The 22,097-nt window shown below is 45.9% G+C and overlaps 2 protein-coding genes across 5 annotated transcripts; one reads left to right on the top strand and one right to left on the bottom strand.

Moving 5' to 3' along the window:
• Positions 1-2,652, bottom strand: POLE3 (DNA polymerase epsilon 3, accessory subunit). Its single transcript, XM_027616685.2, has 4 exons — positions 2,440-2,652; positions 2,251-2,336; positions 1,796-1,914; positions 1-1,530 (listed from the first exon to the last, which is right to left on the bottom strand). Exons 1-4 carry the CDS (start codon positions 2,503-2,505, stop codon positions 1,358-1,360), a joined length of 444 nt encoding a protein of 147 aa, XP_027472486.1. The 5' UTR covers positions 2,506-2,652; the 3' UTR covers positions 1-1,357.
• On the top strand, positions 2,647-21,450 carry C13H9orf43 (chromosome 13 C9orf43 homolog). Of its 4 annotated transcripts, XM_027616681.2 has the most exons (15): positions 3,031-3,122; positions 4,406-4,513; positions 5,733-5,932; positions 6,035-6,185; positions 9,537-9,615; positions 12,070-12,170; positions 13,733-13,799; positions 14,529-14,695; positions 16,016-16,166; positions 16,562-16,622; positions 16,915-16,964; positions 17,193-17,280; positions 20,026-20,105; positions 20,701-20,767; positions 20,977-21,450. In XM_027616681.2, exons 3-15 carry the CDS (start codon positions 5,782-5,784, stop codon positions 21,312-21,314), a joined length of 1,551 nt encoding a protein of 516 aa, XP_027472482.1. In that variant the 5' UTR covers positions 3,031-3,122; positions 4,406-4,513; positions 5,733-5,781; the 3' UTR covers positions 21,315-21,450. The 4 variants fall into 4 exon arrangements, with proteins under 4 accessions (XP_027472483.2, XP_035579672.1, XP_027472485.1 ...); XM_027616682.2 differs by lacking the exon at positions 4,406-4,513 and having other exon boundaries at positions 2,647-3,122; XM_027616684.2 differs by lacking the exons at positions 3,031-3,122; positions 4,406-4,513 and adding an exon at positions 2,652-2,787.
• The last annotated feature ends 647 nt before the right edge of the window (positions 21,451-22,097 follow it).

The raw sequence follows: 22,097 nt of genomic DNA, 5'->3' as shown, positions 1-22,097 counted from the left end.
TCACTTTTAACAAGAACGTTCTTTATTTGTACAAAGCATAATTTTCCTCAACATTCTTCACTCATTTGTCAACAAACTTTTGACTGTGTTCATTTAACAAATTAACAGTGTCAAACTACATTCATTTGACTACCTGTCAACCTCCAAGCGCTCAACTTAGAGACAAACAAAAAAGTGCTTGGAGCACCAAATATCAAGAGAAAAAAAAAAAAACTAAGAAGAAAGGTCAACACAGTTACTTTAGAAGCAGTTAAAGGGGATGGTTTTTTGCAGGGGGGATTAGATTCCTGAGCACCATCAGATTTCTGCACTTTGGGACATTAAGCAGGTTATCAAAGTTCCTGGTTTGGCAGATGTGAGAAAAGAAGGGAGAGAAAGAGGGAATCGGGAACAGAGGAGAGGCAGAAGAGAGACAGGAAAGGAGAAGCACAGAGGGAGAAAGTTGTGCCTAAAAGAAATAAAGTTTGGAACTTGTCATGAATTGAAAGAATGAAAAACGAAAGTCAAGTCTGGGAAACGGACTACAAGAAGAGAAAGCCTGGAATTTTATACCTTCCAGGAGGTGACCATAAATCCTAAAGCCATACAGTGGTAGGCAGTGAGGTGCATCTAAGACTAAACCATCTTTTTTTTTTTTTTTGGTAAGAGTAAGATACTGGCACACTTGCTTGACTAATTCCATTCTACAATGCTGATTTAAAAGCGTATGTGCCCAGAGCGCAGCCACGTCAGCAGGTCAAATGCCTACCAGGCAAGACAGAGGAGCTCCAAGCCAAGTGGGTCTGGAGAAATCAAAATTCAATTAATGTTACTGTCAAGTGAAGAGACAACAGATTTCATTCTTCTCCTGTAACCTTTTCTAGTTTCCTAACGCTAAACACATTCTGACCACTTTAATAAGCTAGTATTGCCAAATCCTGTACAATCAAAACAGGCTGACCATGCTCAAAGCCCCAATTTTTCTTGAGCTTTGACTAGCCCTGTGATCTGGAACACAGCAGGCAGCATGGAAGTCATTATTACTTTTTTGGGGGGATGGGTGGGAACGGAACTGGGGATCAAAGACCGCCTACCGTTTATATATAAGTAAACAAAAGAGATCAAATTGACTAATCAAATTAGTCACTCAGAATCCCTCTTGCCAAAAGTCATTACCTTCAGACTGATCTGGCAAAATGGGATTCTGCTGCGCCGATGCTCTGACGGAAGCGCTGGTTTTGACAATTTTAGTCAGTTTTATTTTGATCTTCTCAGGCTCTTCTGGCTAAGACTACTCGCCCCAGCAGGGAAAAGCTTCTCACAAACGTACCACATTTCAGGGTGGTACCTTCCAAGGTGCCACAGTCTTCCCATCCCGTTAGTTGTCCACTTCCTCCTCTTCATTCTGTTCTTCTTCTTCCAGCCTTTCCTCCTCTTCATCGTTGTCTTCATCCCTGCTCTTGTCTGGCTCTTCTGCATCTGTTTTTTTGTCTTTGTCCTTCTTCTTTTGCTCTGAAGCTTCCTTCTTGCCTTTCTGCTCTCTCCTGTATGCTGTAAGGAGGAAGGTGGGGATGAGGAGGCAGGGCTGAACCAAACAGACCGCAGCAGCTAACTCTACTGTACAACTAGAAAGGCTGGGGCAGAGAAGGAAAAATAACCTGCTCCGCATTACAAATTGGATCTGAGGTGGTGCCAACTGGACTGATTCCGAGTCACATCCAATACTTACTTCCTGTTCTTACAGGGATCCAAGCTTAGAAGACGCAGGGCCAGGTGAACATCTTCTACTTGGCTGAACAAAGAAAAGGGTCATTACCTTCCAGAGCTTCTTTCAACGGGGTAACGAACCGCTGGAACTCCATCTCTTCCATGGCTGAGAGCACGTCACTGGCGTTCAGTGTCTTGCGTTTCCCTTTCATTGCAAAGTTGTTGGCACTGAAAAGAAAAAGATTAAAGGCCGTCAGGGGGCTGTCAGACCCCCTCCTGCCGCGTAAGGGATGGAAAAGGGCCACCAGAGGTGGTATGGAAAAGCCTAGGTCTTAGATGCATGGATTTTTGTGACATGTTAAGTCCTTCCCTTCCCTGTACAAAGGGTAATTTTCCTGTTTTATTTTGCTTCAGCCCTTGCAAGAACGGGATAAGGGTGAATCTTCCCCGCACTGAGATAAGGCACAATTGTTGGGGTTTGTGGACTCCAGGCCAGGGGGTCTCTTTGCGGCTCCCTTACGCCCCAAACCCCAGCTAAGCTCTTGCTGGCCCAGCCCGCCTCACCAGGAAGTGGCGTACAGCACGAAGACGCTAGCAGCGCGGGAGATGGCGCTGCGGGCCTCCTTGGAGATGTTGACACCGTCCGGGAGCTGTAAGAAGAGCGTAGGTGAATAAAGCTGCCGGCCCAAGACCTGCTTCCCCCCGCTGCCCGCCCTTCCGCCCCTGGCCCATCTGCCAGCCAGAGCTGCTCACCGCTTCCTTGATGATCCTAGTGATGACGGCATTGGGCAGGTTTAAGTCCTCGGGCCTCTCCGCCATTGCCGCCGGCGCCGCGCCCCGCGCCGCAGTCTCAAGCCTCTTCTTCAGGCCGCCACGGCGTCCGGACTTCCCGCGTCGCCACAGTCTGACCCAAAGAGGCTTCCGTCCCGCCCCACGTTGCCCACACTGTGTCCCACAGTGCCCCGCGCGCCATAGCCTCCCTCTTCACCCAGCCACGCCTCCGCCTCGAGTCGCCCAAGCATCCGAACTTTCCACGTCGCTACGGTTTTGGCCCTTCCGGGCTTCCGTCCGACCCCACGGGGATCTAGCGTCCCTTCCCAGGTTCGTTTCCCTGCTTCTTGCCGCCACCATGTCTGGAGACTTCTCAGCAGCTCAAGTATGGCTCACTGGAGCTTCCGTCCCTTCCCCACAGTGCTCTGCGCCGCTGCCTGGCAACGGCGCTGCCTGGCGGCTAGCGCGGGAGACGGAGGCGTGGTCCGAGCGGACGGGGCGGGGCTCCTTCCGACGTGGGGCGGTGCCCCGCCTCCTCTCCCAGGCGGCCCGAGGGGGTCTCGTTTTCCGAGTGGCTTTCGGCTTTTTGGCAGTTTGGCGTGCCTTTTGCTAGCGCGGGCCTCCGAGGCCGAACTCTTCCACGTCCCTCTTCTGGAACGAAGCGGGTATCTTTTTTCAATTCTGCGGGACCTGATGTCCATCTTTAATCTTTTCACCCCTCCCAACTTTGTAATAATCGCATTAAGGCTAATTGTCCCCTAGAATTGTTGAACGCAAACTACTTTGCCAGTACAGCCCTAACGCTGGCATCGTGGAAATGGGCATAAGTAGACCTCGTTCCTCAATTCGGGCTGGACAGGTAACGAAAGGGCAGCAAGCAACCGGTTGTAAGGATAACGCGATTGCATTCCATTAAAAAACAAACCCTGTTAAAATTGTATTTGTTTTTTTCAGTTCATTGACTTACGCATCATACATCTTGCGCAGTCAAAAGCATTAGCATGGTTTTGCAGTGACTCTTAAGTTGTATAATTTTCATGTTATGTAGGTAGAAATTGTCTTCGATCCCACTGAGCGAGCACGAATGCTTTTTTTTCTTGAAACATGCTGTCTCATGTCACCCTTAATTTTCCTGCTTTTCTAAAAAAAAAATTATTTATTTTGAGTAGTTTCTACAGGCATCATAGGGCTGGTGCTCATGACCAGAGTTCAAGAGTCACATGTTCTACCTACTGAGCCAACCAGGCATCCCAATTTTCCAGCTTTTGACAGAGACCTGAGTACAGAGAAATTCTTCTCTATTAGGAGAAAAACAACAGCAAACACGGTGATAAACGGCAACTGAAACTGCATTAGTTAGAGATTATAGGGTTTGTTGAGAGAACTCTCCATTTGGAGAGAACAGTTCTGGTTTAAAGATACCAGGAGACACTCCCCTCCATCCAATTGCTCTCTAGTTGGAACTGGGACCCCTGTGTTGTCAGATATTTTGATCTTTAAGAGGAGTCATAAATCTGAATACTGTGGACTATTTCCACTTTAAAAAATGGCTCAAAGTGTAGGCCAAACAAAACAAGTCATAGGGCAGGTGCGATGCCATACCAATAATTCATTATCTTTGGTCTAATTTATAAGTTCTTTAGAACAGGGACTTATTTTGTTCATTACTGTTCTCTATGCCTTCAACAGGTCCCGTCACATATTTGGTAGTCAATAAATGCGTTGAATAAGAAGAAGAAATGGATACTGTCCTTAAAAAGGGGACCTAATGTCCACCTTTAATCTTTTCACCCCTCCCAACTTTGTAATAATCGCATTAAGGACCAGGTGGTAGTGACTGCCTAAAATATTTCTAGAGAGAGAAAGATAATACTATTTATTGAGCCCCTATTATGTATCCTACATAAAAGTACGTTATTTCTCTTAATGCTTCCACAATCCTACTTAGGGATTTCCTGTCCCCTCTTTATATGAGGAAACAAGCTGAGAGAGGTGAAATCACTTGCCTATGACCATACAGCCAGTAAATGAAAAGCCAGAGGCCTCTGATGTAACTGTAAGTCTGCTGATCTACTGTTTGAGCAAACCCATTCATTTCTGGTGGGTATTTAAGCTGCCTGTATGAGAATTGGAGCTTATTGCAAAATGAAGCATGTTTTCCAAAGGTGTGAACCATCTAAAGCCATCTCAAGTACTTCTGTGATTATATTAGTTCTGATTTGATAAGGCTTTTTAGAGATGATGGTGTCTTCTCCCTAATGATTAATGAAGGGGAAAAGGAAAGGATGCTCATACTTATTTTGAACTATATATCAGAACTTTTTAAAAAAATATTTATTTGAGAGAGAGAGAGAGAGAGCATGACAGAGTGAGCACAAGCAGGGGGGAAGGGTAGAGGCAGAGGGAGAAGCAGACTCCCCGCTGAGCAGGAAGCCCGACGACGACATGGGACTCAATCCCAGGACCCTGAAATCATGACCTGAGCCAAAGACAGATGCTTAGCCGACTGAGCCACCTAGGCGCCCTTTTAATGTCCAGACCTTTTAATATCGATTAACTAATCTTTGTAATGATCCTGTAAAACAGGCTTATCCTCATTTTGCAGATGAGGAACGTGTATCTCAGATTGCTTAAGACCCAGGTCACTCAGCTATTAAATGGCCAAGTAGGAGACTTTATGAAGTTAGTCTGCTCCCAAAACTCTTGCCACTCTACTTCATGCTGAGACGTTTTCATACTTGGTTGTTAGACAGTTTTTAAAAAATTTTAATTATAATATGGTCAACATATAGTGTTATAGTAGTGTCAGGTGTACAATCTAGTGATTCAACAATTTTACACATTTCTCAGTGATCATAACAATAAGAACACTCTTCATCCCCATCACCTATTTCACCCTCCCCCCCACCCTTCCCTCTAGTAACCATCAGTTTGTTCTCTATAGTTGAGAGTCTGTTTTCTGGCTTGTATCTTTTTTCTTTGTTTGTTTTGTTTCTTAAATTCCACATGAGTGAGATCATATGGTATTTGTCTTTTCTCTGATTGACTTATTTCACTGAGCTATACCCCCTAGCACCATCCATGTTGTCGCAAATGGCAAGATTTCATTCTTTTTAATGGCTGAGTAGCTTGTTACCCAATTCTTAAATATCCTGTGACCATCATTTATGTATGTGGGTTCAATAGAAATATTTTATGCTTTGAGTCCAAATTAAGATCTGGACTGCATGGCTGATGTATAATACACTCTAATTGTGTGGTTTTTGTTACTTTAGAGGGCTAGAAAGCTGCAAGATTGGCTTTTGTCCTAAACCATTTGTAGCTATGGACTTACCAGATGAGAGCCAGTGGGATGAAACCACCTGCAAGTTGGCCATTTGTCAGCATCCACAATGCTGGGCCACGATCCGCCGTATTGAGAGGGGCCACCCTCGAATCCTGGGCTCCCCCTGTAAAACAACTCCAAATGATGAAGGTGAATTAGTCGGCCTTGCTTCTTTCTTACAAGATCCTTGAACTATTTCTGTTTGGCTCCTTTTGACAGAATTACATGTTTTCCTCTGGTCTGTTTTCTCAGACAAACTCCCCGTGCTCACCATTGTAAACATGGCAGATTCCTGCATCCGGGCCAAGAGACATGCTCATCATCATTTATCAGGACTTACCTTCACCAAACCTCCCTCTTTACTGTGTCCAGGTTCAAAGCTTGACTCCAAATTCCGAGGCAGGTAAATTATCATGGAATCTTCCGTTATGAGCCTCCTATCTCAAAATTCTGGGTTGATTTCCTTTACCCATGTAGTAGACTTTGAGAAAGCTGGATTAAAACTAAAACACCAGTTCAGTTAGAGAAATGGTGACGAGGCAGTGGAAAACAAAAGGAAGGCATTATCTGTGTGGTAGGAGTTGCTAAAATAGAGGTGTATTAGTTTGCTAGGGTCACTGTAACAAAGTACCCTGGACTGTGTGGCTTAAACAACACAAATTTACTTTTTCACAGTCTAGGGGTTAGAAGTTCAAGATTAAGGTGTTGATAGAGTTGTTTTCTTCTGAACCCTTTCTTCTTGGCTTGTAGGTGGCCATTTTTTCCCTGTGTCTTAACATGGTCTTCCTTCTGTGTGTCTTTGTCCTAATTTCCTCTTTCTTTTTTTTTTTTTAAAGATTTTATTTATTTATTTGAGAGAGAGAGAAGCATGTGTGGGAGGAGGGGCAGAGGGAGAAGCAGACTCCCCGCTGAGCAGGGAGCCCAGTGGATGTGGGGCTCGATCCCAGGACTCCGAGATCATGACCTGAGCCCAGTGCAGATGCTCAACTGACTGAGCCACCCAGGCATCCCATCCTCTTCTTTTTTTTTGAAGATTTTATTTATTTGTCAGAGAGAAAGAAAGAGAGAGAGAGAGAGCACAAGCAGGGGGAGCGGCAGGCAGAGGGAGAAGCAGGCTCCCCGCTGAGCAGGGAGCCCGACGTGGGACTCGATCCCAGGACCCTGGGATCATGACCTGAGCTGAAGGCAGCCGCTTAACTGACTGAGCCACCCAGGCGCCCCAGCCTTGTCTTTTTTTTAAGTTTTTAATTTTAATTCCAGTATAGTTAACACAGAGTGTTATATCGGTTTCAGGTATATGATAGAGTGATTCAGCCATTCTCTATGTTAGTCACTGCTCATCATGATAAGTGTTTCTTAATCTCTCTCTTTTTTTTTTAAGATTTTATTTATTATTTATTTGAGACAGAGAGAGACACAGCGAGAGAGGGAACACAAGCAGGGGGCATGGGAGAGGGAGAAGCAGGCTTCCTGCTGAGCGGGAGCCCGACACGGGGCTCGATTCCAGGACCCAGGGATCATGACCTGAGCCGAAGGCAGACGCTTAATGACTGAGCCACCCAGGCGCCCCCATGTGTTTCTTAATCTCTTAATTTCCTCTTTTTAATAAGAACACCAGTCATATTGGATTAGGGCCTGTCTGTATGACTTCATTTTACCTTAATTACCTCCTTAAAGACCCTATCTCCAAATACTGAGGGACTCAAACTCTGAGGTATTGAGGGTTAGGATTCAGTGTAAGAATTTGGGGGGCACAATTCATCCCACCATGGGGGATATCTCATCAGCCTCTGCAGGTCATCACTATCTTTTTTATCCTTTATCTTTAGGTATGAAACTGTTTGTAAGCTTTTGAAGGCAGAAGCAATGGTTTCCTTTTGAATCTCCTACAAAGCCCAGGCATACAGTTAGTGCTTGTTGATACGGGAAACTAAGGGCCTGGGATCTACAGAAAACTTAGACTTGTAACATTTGGAACTCCTATGGTTTGGAACCAAGGTATGCCTAGTGGCCCCTGTACCGGTTCCTTTTCTCCCCTTTGATGTAAGCAGCCTTTGGTGGTTTCCTTTGGCTAAAGACAGTATGGGAAAGGGTAGGACTGCTTTCTGGTTCTCTAGGACTTGAACCTTGGGAAGAAGGTGGCTTCTCCCAGTCAGGGCCTATGAAGGCAAAGACCATGACCTCATTCGTGTAGTCACTCGCTGAATTTACAAATGTATTTTAGTGGGGACCACTTTGCTGGGCTCTGGGGATTCAGTGGTAAACAAGATATAGTCTTTACCCTCAAAGGGCTTTCAGCCTCGCTGGGGAGGACAAGAACTGTCCGGTGTGATGAGCGTGATGAGAGGGCCCCCCCTCCCCCTGGGTGTGTGGAAGCACATGGGAAGGGTTCCTCGCCCAGGGCACTGTCCTCTGTGGAGGCGGCACCCGTGCCTGGATACTGAAGTGTGAGCAGTCTGGCGAAGTGGGGGTTGCGGGTAGGAGGTGGCCATGAGGAGAGTTCTGGACTACGGAAAGAGCATATGCCAAGGCCTGGAGGCAAGAGGAAGTTCTTTAGATGTCAGGAGAAGGGCTCATCTTGCGTGGAACACAGAGCAGGAATGGGGGAGTGGTCAGAGCTGAGGCTCGGGAGCTGGAGTAAAAAGCGGTGGGCTACAGCACATGAATCAGCCTAAGGAGTTGGGTCTTTATCTTATAATTCTTCGCCATATGTATTCATTCCTACACTTAACATGGCTTTTAAAAAAATATAGTAACAAGTGATATGAAAATGTAAGGGGACAGTATTCCTTTTTTTTTTATTGTGGTAAAGATGCATAGTGTGAAATTTACCATTTTAATCGTTTTTAAGTGTATAATTCTGTGGCATTAAATACATTCATAGTGTTGTATCACCACCATCCATTTCTAGAACTTTTTCATCATCTCAAACAGGAACTCCTTACCCATTGAACAGTAACTCCCCATTCCCTCCTCCCTCCAGCTCCTGTTAATGTCTATTTTACTTTCTGTCTGTATGAATTTGCCTATTCTAGGTACCTCGTATAAGTGGAATCCTACAATATTTGTCCTTTTGTGTTTAGCTAGCTTTTTTTTTTTTTTTTTAAGATTTACTTATGTATTTGTTTGACAGAGAGAGACACAGTGAGAGAGGGAGCACAAGCAGGGGGAAGTGGGGGAGGGAGAAGCAGGCTTCCCCCCGAAGCAGGGAGCCCGATGCAGGGCTCGATCCCAGGACCCCAGGATCATGAGCTGAGCCAAAAGCAGACGTTTAACGACTGAGCCACCCAGGTGCCCCTTAGCTAGCTTATTTCACTTAGCATAATGGCTTCAAGTTTCATCAATATTGGAGCATATATCGGAATTGCATCCCTTATTAAGGCTGAAAAATATTCCATTGTGTGTAAATACTATGTTTGGCTTATTTAACATGATTTGAACATCTACATCAAGGGTTACTCAGTCAACTTTTATTGATAGTGACATAACTGTCTGTAGTTGGAGAGAGGGGGCATAGGCTCTGAATTCAGTTTGATGCAACAAATAGTTGTGGAGTGTTTGCAGTGTGCAGTGTCTGTTTGGGAGCTGTTCCATAACAAAGAAACACAACTTAAGGACGTGGGGACACCCTACATTCATTCGGTAAGTATTAAGCCCCAGGTTTTCCGTGGATAAGCAGAAGGCTCAGAGCACTAACTGCCACCCCCGTAGCTCCTTTGTATCTCTATGTCATGTTTGGAAATTCATTTTTTAGGCCTCGGGAAGATTTACCTGACAAAGATTTAATCGACCATCCTGATAGATCTCCTAAAGTAAATCACAGATTAAAAAAGGTACTTCTTCAGCATTTTCTCTACTAGTGGGAATAAAATATTTGCCTCTGTATAACATTCAGGATGACTATAATCTGAATAATGACAATGATAACTATCTAATATTGGGCCCTTAAGTATATGCTAGGCTCTGTGCTAATGCCTTTACATGCTATACTGTTTCCAGAAATCCCAGACACCAGTGGGATTGATTTGTGGCTGTTTGGCATAGATAAGACTTTTCTGTCTGTATCCTGCAAAGAGCACATTCAGCTACTAAGTAAACCCTGTCATCTCATAATATAGGGAAATTAGAATGCTGGAAATGTCACACCTAAAATGTGCCTTCAGGTCATCTATTCTGATAACTATCCAACTTTTTAGCTATGACTTACAGTAAAAAATACATTTTGCAACAAAATAGCATAAAACAATCCTTACCCTAATTATGAGTAATGCACTCTGATATTTTCTGTCCTATTCTATTTTACTTTTTTTTTTTTTTAAGACTGAGAGAACACGTATGAGAAGGGGAGGGACAGAGGGAGAAGGGGAAAGGATCCCAAGCGGGCTCCACACTCAGCACTCAGCGAGGAGCCCAAATCGGGGCTCGATCTTACGACCCTGAGATCATGACCTGAGCCGAAATCAAGAGTCAGACGCTTAACCGCCTGAGCCACCCAGGAGCCCCTCTATTCTACTTCTAAGCAATGTAGGCTACACTTCACAAAATTTGATTCCATGACCTATGAATTAGTTGCAGTTGCAACTGAGGAACATTACTGTGGTCTGTCTCATATGTCTTACAGTTGAGACAACTGAAGCCCAGATAAAGAAGTGATTTGCTGAAGCACATAGCTAGTTAGAGGCCGAGCTAAATTAGAGTTTAGGAGGAAAAGCCCTTCTACTTATCTACAATAAAGAGAGATTTACTCTTCTTTGAAATCTTATGGATGCCTTTTATTTTTTTCAAGAGATATTCTACCTTTCACTGTCACATGGTGGACAGTATAAGGGACAGAGAGAGGGTAGATGTGTTTGAATGGATGAACAAATCACTCTCCTCTTTGACCTCTTTAGAACAAGGGGTTAGAGGGCGCCTGGGTGGCTCAGATGGTTGAGCGTCTGCCTTCGGCTCAGGTCATGATCCCAGGGTCCTGGGATCGAGTCCCGCATCGGGCTCCCTGCTCCTTGGGAGCCTGCTTCTCCCTCTGCCTCTCTCTCTCTCTCTCTCTCTCTCTGTCTTTCATGAATAAATAAATAAAATCTTTAAAAAAAAAAAGAACAAGGGGTTAGATTAAATTCGTTTTAAGATAATTATTTGAATAGCTAGTACTTGCACATGGTTCAAAATTCAAAAAGCATAAAAGGGTTTACAGTGCAAAGAAGTCTCCCCTAATCCCTCAAGCCCTTCAGTTCCTTTTCATAGGACAACCCTATTTTTATTTTTATTTATTTATTTATTAAAGATTTTATTTATTTATTTGACAGAGACACAGCGAGAGAGGGAACGCAAGCAGGGGGAGTGGGAGAGGGAGAAGAAGGCTTCCCGCAGAGCAGGGAGCCCGATGCGGGGCTCGATCCCAGGACCCTGGGACCATGACCTGAGCCAAAGACAGCCGCTTAACGAGTGAGCCACCCAGGCTCCCCCAACCCTATTTTTAAAAAAATTTATTTATCTCTTAGGGTGGGGGAAGTGAGCACGCGAGCAGTGGGGAAGGGCAGAGGGAGAGAGAGAGAATCTCAAGCAGATTTCCCACTGAGCTCAGGAGCTTGGAGCCCAAAGCAGGCCTCAATCCCAGGACCCTGGGATCATGACCTGAGCCCAAATCAAGATTCGGCCACTTAACTGGCTGAGCCACCCAGGTGCCCCACAACCCTATTTTTATTAGTTTTTTTTTTTTTTCTCGTTCCCTGTATCCTGCCAGGGGTAGGGACTAGATCATTTATAAGGTTTCCTTGAGCACCACTGTTCTAATATCTTAAATGACTGAAGGTGGAAAGTGTTGTGATCTTAACTTTTATGTAGATGCCTATAATTGTAGACAGGCGGTAAAAGCAGAAAACTGGCTTCTGTCCTTACCAGTTCCCTCCCAGTTCCCAAATTGTGTTATCTGCAGGGGATCTCAGTGTTTGGAGTGGAGTAGGCAGAATGAGTGCATTCCCTTAGGTAAACCCCAAGTTCCGCTCTAGGGTATATGGGGTGGGGAGTTGCTAAATGCCACCCTAATGTCACAGGGAGGCAGGGGAGACTATTCACTTAAAATGCTCACTCTTGCAGAGTACTGTACTGGTGTCTGGTTTCTTGAGGCATTGTTATGAAGACAATCTGGGGATGAGAAATGTCTTTTGGTCATCTTCTGCACCAGCATACCCTTTTCGTTAGCATGATAATTCAGTTCTTAGGCCTGTTCTGAGTACCATTAGGGGCTGGTACCTTCAAGCCATATATAGGCTTTTACATGTTTCTCTTAGCTTTCAGTGCTGAATTTGAATGAGACACAACTTCCCAGCCCTCAAGATGTTAGAAATATGGTTGTAATCTGGATCCCAGAACAACCAGAGAGGCATGTGAGGTGAGTATTGTGTCCAAAACTTGGGAGCCTTCCGCCCTTACGTTCTGCAAGTCCCTCCTGCCCTGCGCAGGCCTCCTATTTGTGATCTCCTTTTTAGCCACCTCATTGCAAGTAACAGGAGGCCAACTAGAGAAGGTCACGGTCTCTTGTATTTGCTTCCTGCTCCACTGGGGTTCTATTTAATGCACTTTGTGTTTCCTGCGTCGGGGCTTCTCCACATCAAATCCTACATGGCATTAAATAACAGGCAAGATAGGGCCTGTGGATTTGTGAGGGCTAAGAAACAGACGCTTCCTGACGATCAGCTTCTCTTTTTCTTCTTTTTTAAAGATTTTATTTATGTATTTGAGAGAGAGAGAGCGAGAGAGAGCATAAGCAGCAGGGAGGAAACACAAGCTGTGGGGAAGGACACAGGGAGAGGGAGAAGCAGACTCCCTGCTGAGCAGGGAGCCCTGTGCGTGCCGTGCCGGGCTTGATCCCAGGACCCTGAGATCATGACCTGAGCTGAAGGCAGGTACTTAACAGACTGAGCCACCCAGTGCCCCCATCAGTTTTTCTTATTAGCCATCCCCAGCTAGTGAAAACATTTTGAGTGAAGCGCGTGAATCTTTGGTCTCAGCCCCAAGGCCCAGCACAGTGGCGCAAGATGAATAGCCTGTAGGACTTGTGTACAAAGCAGAAGGATCACTGGGTAAGGACCCAAAGGCTGGATAATACTGATAACCACTGGAAGAAGGTGTTTGGTTTTTCTTTCATGAATGCTAAGGCTTTCAGAGTCTTGTTAGGTGACTATGCAGATAGGATGTGATTTAAGAATTTCTTCTTACTTGATTTTTTAATGATCCTGTCAGTGCTTATGCGTGCGTGCGTGTGTGTGTGTGTGTGTGTGTGTGTGTGTGATATAAACAAAAGACTCCTAGAGGTTTACTTCCTTTCATGTAAAAAAAAAGCCCAGATATGGGTGGACCAGGGCTAGTACCTCAGTTTCACATATTCATCAGAAACCAGAACTCCTTTGGGCTCTCTGGTCATCATCCTTAGCCCGTGGCTTTCATTTTCTAAGGTGTCTCATGGGGACTTTGAAGGTCTAAGTTGACGGCTAGAGCTCCAGCCATCATATACGTGTTCCAGGCAAGGAGGTGGAAGATGACGGAGCAAAAAATACTTGAGCACCTCCTCTGTGCTAAGCAGTGAGAATCTAGTGAAGAACCAAATAGACTTGCTCCCTGTCCTCCTAGAGTCTTGTGGTGGTAGGGGGTGGGGTGGGTTGGGATTCAGGCTTTACAAACATCACCATACCGAAGTATATAATTACTAATTTGGATTAATGCTATGAAAGCAAATAACTGGGTTGTAGGAGAGAATGGCAGGGAACCTAATGTAGATGTGAGGTTAGGTCTTGTTTCTCGCAGCTTCTGGGCAGTTGGTTCCTCCAGGCTTCCAAGCAGCCATCTTTGAGTACTGAAGAGAGGATAGAAATCTCCATGGTCATCATTCACAAATACCCTTGGTGCTTCTGTTTGAGATGTCTGGGAATAAATTGTGGTTGTTCTTATTTCAAGTCCAGCTGAGAAGAAGCATATTCTTCCCAGCCAGGACTGGATGAAGAAAAGAACGAAATCTGCAGGGGTAAGTTTGATGTTTTGGTCAAACCTTTATGAGATTACTCTGTAGAATTTTGTTTTTCCTTCCAGGTACCTTCCCCCTTACCCCATTCTTTTTAAATGAATAAAACTTGCAAAAGAAACCCCTTTTAAGGAATAATTACCGAAGCATTTTCTATTGAGAGCCTCACTTCCCTGCCCCCTCCCTGTAGGAAGGTGAAGAGCATCTTGAAGAAAAGTTAGGAGGAAGCCTTGGATATTCAGGGGGAGTTTTTGACAAATTCCCGGTGTGATAGAAAGAGAACTTCAGTGGACTAGGGGTTATAATGGACTTGGGTTTCTCATCCTCATGCCCCCACTTAAATGGGTAAATGTAACCTTGGGTAAGTCACAGAGCTGGAAGGTTGCTACAACCGTGAGAGTAGTGTCTTGGTCCACTTTGTTCATTGCTGAACCCCCAGTGCGAGCCCTGCACCTGGCACATAGTTGGCCAATAAATATTTGTTCAGTTTTGCTCAGTGAATGAATTAATAACCTTTTTGGGGAAAAAAACAAAGCAACGAATTCCTGTATGATCTGAATTCAACAATGGGGTGGGGAGCCAGAGAGGGAAAATATGGTGGCCTTCATAGTGCAAAGGAGGGGTTGCTGCTAGAGTGGGTCTGGAAACAGGGAGTTTGGCATGCTAGGGTTATGTTTGGGAGGCTGGAATGTTGATGGAAAGGAGTGGCACTTTCCATTGTTGCTTTTCTAGAAAGACAGTTTTCGCTATGGAAAGCAGAAAACAGAAACACAGCTGGGACCTCCAGGGATGATTGTGCCTCCTCCCCCATCACCAGTACACTTTTTTGAGCAACTAAACGCAGAGTCCATACCTTTCTGGAACCAATTTGACACGTTACCTCGGGATCTACTGAAGGAGTAAGTATCATGTAAGCCTGTGGGAGAGCCAGAGTACCTGCTCTTCTCTGAAGCAGAGAAGGCACTAAGTAGCATGCTCTTCCTGAGTAAGGAGGGGAGAAAAACTGTCCCCTCTGCTTGTACAGTGAGTTCTTAGACTTACCAAGGTACGGTGATGATGGTAATGGCCACCATTTATCAAGTACTTACCACTTGCCAGGCCCTGCGCTATAGAAGCACATTACGTCTATTCTCTTGTGTTTTTTTTTTCCAGATATGCAGTCATCTTTATTATAATTCATAAATGCATTATAAACAAACCTGGATCTGTAATAAGACACACTTAGGATCTGATAGGCTCCTGTTTTCCATTCAGTTATGTAGTTAGAAAACCCAGTTTACTTGAGAATGGTAGAAAAGGCCAAGTAGTGTCTTAGTTTCCTTAAGAGAAGTTTTCTCCTTATAGGCATTCTGGAATCTTTGGGCTTGTGAATCAAAAGACCAGACTGTTTTAATAGACATGCCCATGTTCAGTGCTGTCTGCATTCCTCACATTTCAATGGGCACCTGTCCTATAGAACATTCAACTTGTTCCCCAAATTTCGTATAAAGTGCAGTTTTAAAAAGGGGTCAAATATGCCCAAGCTTCCAAGCTTCCAGGCTTATTTTATAAAAACAGAATTTATCATTCACTTTACCAACTCTCCCTGCCAAATAAAGGACCCCAAAGGATAAGTGTCAACCGCCAATGTTAGGTGAGGCTCCTCTTCTCTTCTCAAATCAATTTATTTGGAATCCTGAGCAATCACAGCCAACTTCAGTGGAGGGCTCAATCTCTCTCAAAAAGCCTATTCTCTTATTTGAACCTCTACTAGGCACTATTACTCTCTTCTCCTTTTTCTTTTTAAAGTAAGCTCTATGCTCAACGAGGGGCTTGACCTCATGACTCTGACATCAAGAGTTCCATACTCCACTGACTGAGCCAGCCAGGTGCCTTCACTCTCTTCTTTTTATAAACGAGTTATGGATAAGTGGGAGGCAGAAGGGAAATGTGGTTTGGAGTGAGACAGCCTTTGGATTTTGCATTGAAACTTCCCAGTTTTGTGCATTTTGGTAATTTATCTAGCATCTTTACGCCTCGTTCCCTCGTTTGCAAAATGGGGATAAGAACGCCTGTCCTCAGCTAATTGAAAGCTGTTGCCCGATGAACACCTGTTGGCATAGGCCTTTTTAGGCCCACAGTGGAAATTTATTCAAATTTGGAGCCCTTACCATCCCCTTTTCCTCAGCCACACTCTCCAAGAAGAACTGTTGCTGACTGGCTGTCTCTGTCCCTTCCAGCCTCTTACCTGATGAAGGGAAAACCATGCCTTCTCTGGAGATGAAGACACAATTGGCCATGATGAAGAAGAAAGCTCCCCTGGAAAAGAGCCGACCTGACAGTGCCATCTCTGCTAAGATGTTCTTATCCATACACCGTCTCACCCTGCAGGTGAGAGCTAGGGAGCCTCGGAGACAGAGGTCTAGATGCAAATCCAAACTCATTTCTTTTCAAGGCTGGAGGAGTTGATGTTCTCTTTCTTCTTTCTCTCTACCCTTCCACGCTGGACCCAAGCCTCACAGAAGGGCTGGGCTATATGTAGGTGAAAGCAAACGCACGGGGAGGGGTTTGAGGAACATTCTCTGTTTCTCCTGCCCTTTGTTCCCCACCCCGGTTCCTCTCTCCAGAGCCCCTGCTACAACGCTGTGCGCACCCAGTTCTCAAACAGTGCTCGCTGGCCATGTGGGTGCCTACCTGCATTTGAAGGATATGTCTTGGGAAAAGGAAACTCCTTCAGTAGAGCTTTTCCTCTTCTTTCTCTTTTCTTTCCTTTTTTTTTCCTCCAGAGACCAGCATTGAGATATCCTAAACATTTGAAGAAATTATATTACACCCCGAACATAGAAGGTAGGTTTTCTGGTGGATCGGGCCAGATCCTCAGGTACTGTCCCCCCCGTCAGCCCACAGTTCTTATACTTGGTCTGGGTCCCAGTTTGTTGTTTGTGGCCACAGTCATACAAGATCCCGTGTAGAACTCGGGAAACTGCTGTTTCAGGAGGCAGCCCCCCTCCCCCACCACAAATGGCTTGGTTCTGACAGAGCGGGTGTCACCGTTGTGGAGCAGGGCCCAGCAAGCAGCCCCCGGGGAAGGTGGGCACTGTCAGGGAGAAGAGGGTTGAGCCCGTGCTCTGGTCACCAGGTCACAAGAAGCAGCAGCAGAGGAAGGTGAAAACCCCACCGAAGAGACAGGTAGCGTGGCCGTGAGGGAAGCTGGAGGACTGGCTGGGACTGGGCCACGGGGTGCAGCCTGGAATGGGAAGGGGTGGATGAGGCGCAAGTCTCCCTGTTCTCCGTTTGGTTCTAGATACAGAGTTCCTGTCTGCTTGCAGATACTAACTTCCTTCTTTTAGACTCTTTTTGAAACGTTTTCTTCACTTCCAAAGGTCCTAATTCAGTTCCTCCTCATGTGGGTTTCAGGAGGCTAAAAAGAAATCCAAGAGTGATCCAGGGAGCCAGGACATTTTGCATAAATGTTCGGGTGCCATGGTGTGTGGCCCACGCTATGGTAAGGAGAGTATGGGTTTGGGAGGGATGGGAACTCAGGATGTAGCTGAGGACAGGAAAAGCCGGACAAATCCGTCATTTTGGGACCTGCCTTCATTAGGCATTCACAATTCTCCTTGGAATGTTCTGGCTTGGCTGGGCTGACATGCATTGTCTTTCCATCAAATCTTTACTAAGGAAGCAAGCTGGGCCAGATGTCTGCTTCATGTGGGTGTTCGAGAGATGACCATGAGCATGAGTCAGAGTCATTTTTCCTCAGGCCTTACTTTAGGAAAGACAGAGTGGTTTGAGAATGAAGAGCAAGCAATGAGGCAGCAAAGAGCCAGGGCCCCTGTCTAGCCCCAAGAGGGTTCTAAGGAAGCAGAGTCCAGGGTCTCTCGCTTCCCAGCCACAAGTTAGTCCCTGGAGGCTCAGGTTGAAATCAGCACATTATCTAGAACCCCCTAGGAGGCAGGTGGCCAATTCTTGACAGGCAATTCTTTTCCTTTGGTGTTCATGCTGAAGATCAGAATAGGTAGCTCCCCTTTTTGGAATCCTAATCATGCGCCTGAGCTGAAGGATATTCTTACCCTGGTCCCTCTGATGTTGCTCAGTTTGAGTGCAGAAAAAGAGAAAGAAAGAAAGGGAGGGAGAAAGAATCCTCCTAAACCTTAGGAGCTTCTTCGGCCCTACTCAGAGTGGACCTTGTTGACTGCTTCCTCATCAGAATTTGCTCTCCCCCTCGTAGGGCAGTGGGAGGGCTCAGGTGAGATGTTTCCTCAGAAGAATGCTCCTCTCGGTTTATTTCACATCCCACTGAGCTCTCAGATGCCAACAGTGGCCCCTGACCTGCAGATCTAAGAAGCTTCCTGGCCTTCACATGGGAGGTAGACAAAACCAGGGCTGTAGCCCAGGGTGAGGCTGACAGGTCCAAGATTACCACTCCATCCAGGGTGATCAGCACTCCCCTGAATTCATTCAGGTGCTTTTCATTCCTCTTCCTGATGTCTCCGATAGGAGCGGATTTGCTTGGGTGACTGGGGTGCCTTTTTGAATTATGTTCTTGGAGCAGTGGTCTGTCCTCACTGGGTTGAGAAAGGCCTTATGAAGAGTTGATTTTTGCATTGGATCTTGAATGTGTGAGAGTCTTCCTGATACAGAAGAGAATTCCAGAAGTGGGAATAGTCTGTTCAGGTGCACCTAGGAGGAGCATGGCTGCGCAGGGAACACGGTGGTCCATCGTGGCTGTGGGTTATGAAAGAGACAGTCGTGAAAGGTCAGGCTGATGAGGTAGGCAGGAGCTTGTTTGACCATGGTCATGGTGCTCCACCCCCTGACCGCACACCGAAATCAACTGAGGAGCTTTTCTTTTTTTTCTGAGAAAGCACGCATGTGTGCACGCGCGTGCACACGAGAGAGAGAGAGAGAGAGAGAGAGCGTGAGCAGGGGCCAGAGGGAAAAGGAGAGAGAGAATCATAAGCAGGTTCCACACCTCCAGCGCAGAGCCCAATGTGGGGCTCAACCTCATGACCCTGAGATCATGACCCTGAAATCATGACCTGACCTGAAGTCGAGTCAGATACTTAACTGACCGAGCCATCCAAGTGCCCCAACTGAGGAGCTTTTAAAACCCAGATACCCAGGACATACCCCACACCTATTCAATCAGAAGTTCTGGTGTTGGGCGCCTGGGTGGCTCAGTTGGTTAAGCGACTGCCTTTGGCTCAGGTCATGATCCTGGAGTCCCAGGATCGAGTCCCACATCGGGCTCCCTGCTCAGCAGGGAGTCTGCTTCTCCCTCTGACCCTCTTCCCTCTCGTGCTTTCTATCTCATTCTCTCTCTCTCTCAAATAAATAAATAAAATCTTTAAAAAAAAAAAAAAAAGAAGTTCTGGTGTTGGGACCCAGGCCTCAGTGTTTTCCAGAACTCCTAGTACTTCAAGTGTGCAGCTAAGGTAAGAACCAGTGCTGGTAGGGAGCCAACAGACATGTTCAGCAAGGGAGTTCCTCGATTGGCTTTGCCTTTTTGCATAACAGCTCGGGTGGCAGCTTGGAAGATGTTCTCTTCTTTTTTTTTTTTTTTTTTTTTTAAGATTGATTGATTTGACACAGAGAGAGAGCAAGCAGGGAGAGTGGCAAGCAGAGGGAGAGGGAGAAGCAGACTTTCCACAGAGCAGGGAGCCTGATGTAGGGCTCGATCCCAGGACCCTGGATCATGACCTGAGCTGAAGGCAGACCCTTAACCGACTGAACCACCCAGGTGCCCTGGAAGATGTTCATTTAGAGAAAGGGAATTGAGGAAGGACAGGATGAATGCATTTAAGGACTAGTTGGGGAAACAGCTGATGTAGGAGAATCAGAGAACTAGAGCTTTTGGAAGGAAGGAGTTTCATTTTCAGAAGCCAGTATGGGGACATTAGGGTTGGTGCAAGAAGGTCGGAGGAGTCTTCATTAATGGAAAACATAGGGTCAGGGTTTCTTTTGCTGCTGTGATGTGCAGATACCTGCCCCTTGGGTTTCTTGGAGGAACCCTAAGTCTTTTTTGTTTTTCCCTAAGTCTTTTAACATACGCTTGACCTTAATCTCAAATTCTGTGATAGATGTGGTCCCAGTCCTAGGTGAACAGAGCCACAAAGAGAACTCAGAGGCCCAACTCCCTTTTGTCCAAGATGAGGAGTCACTTGTAGGCTAGGGGTCAACTAGAAGCCCAACAGTGGGCTATGAAATACCAGTAAGAAGAGAATTGAATTGACTTTGTGGTCACTAGGTCACAGAACTCTACTAAGTCAGAAAACTGACAAAAAGCATCCACAGTGGACGAAGTCAGAAGGACCCAACTTGGAAAAGGTAAGAGCACCAGAACCATTCTGCTAGGGCCCTGTTTCTGTTACCTGTTACTGTTTAACACACCACCTCAAAGCTGAAACCAACAGTGGTTGGCCATTCCTCAGGACAGTTTTTCTGGTGTTGCTTGATGTCACTCATGCACCTGCCTTCAGCTGGTGGCTGGGGTGGGGCTGTTAGCCAAATCGTCTTAGTTCTCTTCCATGAGTTCTCTTCATTGTGCCTCGTTTGGGCTTCTTGATAGTATGGTAATCTCGTGGAAGCACTTCCTTGAGAGATGGGGCCGGAACTGGAACAATGTCACTTCTGCCACATTTCATTGGTCAAAAAACCACAAGTCCCAGGGCGCCTGGGTGGCTCAGTCATTAAGTGTCTGCCTTCGGCTCAGGTCATGATCCCAGGGTCCTGGGATCAACCCTGCATCGGGCTCCCTGCTCCGCAGGAAGCCTGCTTCTCCCTCTCCCACTCCCCCTGCTTGTGTTCCCTCTCTCGCTGTGTCTCTCTGTCAAATAAATAAATAAAATCTTTAAAAAAAAAAATCTTTTCTTTCTTAAAGTCTTGATTCAAGTTTCCTTACACTTACTCTAATGAATTTCAGGATTCCACAAGGAGGCCACAGATGGAATACTCTGAGAATTATCTGGATTCCTTCCCTGATAAGGGTGGTAAGTTACTAGGGTGGAGGGACCTTAGTAAGTCACTCAGGCCAGGGAGAGCTGAACCTGTGTTGAGAAGGATGGTTCACCTCCCTGGAGGCCATAGTCCTCATCCCTCAGAAGGGTCTTAAAGACACCCAGCCCTTCCTTGTCTGTCCTCCATTTGTCACAGTTGGGAGAGGGCTGCAGGTGCAGTTAATGGCTGGGTCTTCTTTTAGATCCTGAGTTATCCAAGATAGAACCCTCTAACAAGGACATCAGCACTCAGGAAGAGGTTGTGCCGGAATCCCAAGAGAGGAGCTCAGAGGACCTCTCAGACGATACATCTAGAAGAGGGTGGAACCCGGAGCTCAAACTCCTGAGGATTCTTCAGGCCACTGATGATGAGGATGAGGAGAACCAGCTCTCTGGGTCACAGAGTGAAGAGTCTTACGGGATTTCACAGGACAGCCTTACTCCAGAGCAGGATGCTTGGAATCCCAAGGACAGTGACCTTGGACATAACGACAGAAAGGAGAGGGGACTTCTGCTCCCGGGAGCCTTTACCCGGGCCTGACTGTAGGAATTCTGCTTTCTTCATTCACTTCTCCTTACCTCTAAAATCAGTGAGGGAGAAAAAGCCTCCCCCTTCTTAAACTGAGATTGTTTCTCTTTCATTAGGGACAGAATAATTTTAGTGATTAAACACAACTGCTTAAGGAAAAGACTCATTCTGTTTCTGGGAGGAGGGGAGAGATGTTTCTGCGATGTGTTTTCTGGGTCACTTTTATCTCCCCTCTGAAGCTCTGAAAGGTTTCCAGTTACAGGAAGATGAGTTTTGGGGCACCCGGCTAGCTCATTTGGGAGAGTGTGCAATTCTTGATCTTGAGGTTGTGAGTTTGAGCCTCACGTTGGGCATAGAGATTACCGAAAAAAAAAAGGGGGGGGGGAAGATGAGTTTGGCCTGTGGGAACCCCTACTGTGTTCCTAGCTTTTCCTCTCATTCTCTGGAAATGTTTTTTTTTGGGGGGTTGGCACCCAGTAATCACTTTCAAATAGTATATGTATTAACCTGAAAGAGTCTAAAGCTCCAGCTTCTAAATTACTGTGTCTGTGGAATGTTTCAGTGATGCTCATAAAGACTCCGAATTTCAGAGTCTCAGGGGACCTTGAATTTGGTTTTTGGAAGGATTTTTTCCCCCGTGTTTTTGTCCTTAAAGTTTTTAATATAGAAAATTTTCAAAATTACCTGAAAGTCAGGAGAATAATATAGTGGAAATCTCATGTACCCAGTAGCTTAGATGCGGGCAATGAAGGCCCCTGCCCTGGGCCCCTGGTCCAGGAGCTGCTGTGAAAGCAG

Source organism: Zalophus californianus, chromosome 13, assembly GCF_009762305.2.
Source record: "Zalophus californianus isolate mZalCal1 chromosome 13, mZalCal1.pri.v2, whole genome shotgun sequence".
Lineage (NCBI taxonomy): Eukaryota > Metazoa > Chordata > Mammalia > Carnivora > Otariidae > Zalophus > Zalophus californianus.
The sequence above is the reverse complement of the archived record's forward strand: the minus strand, read 5'-3'. Positions and strand labels throughout refer to the sequence as shown.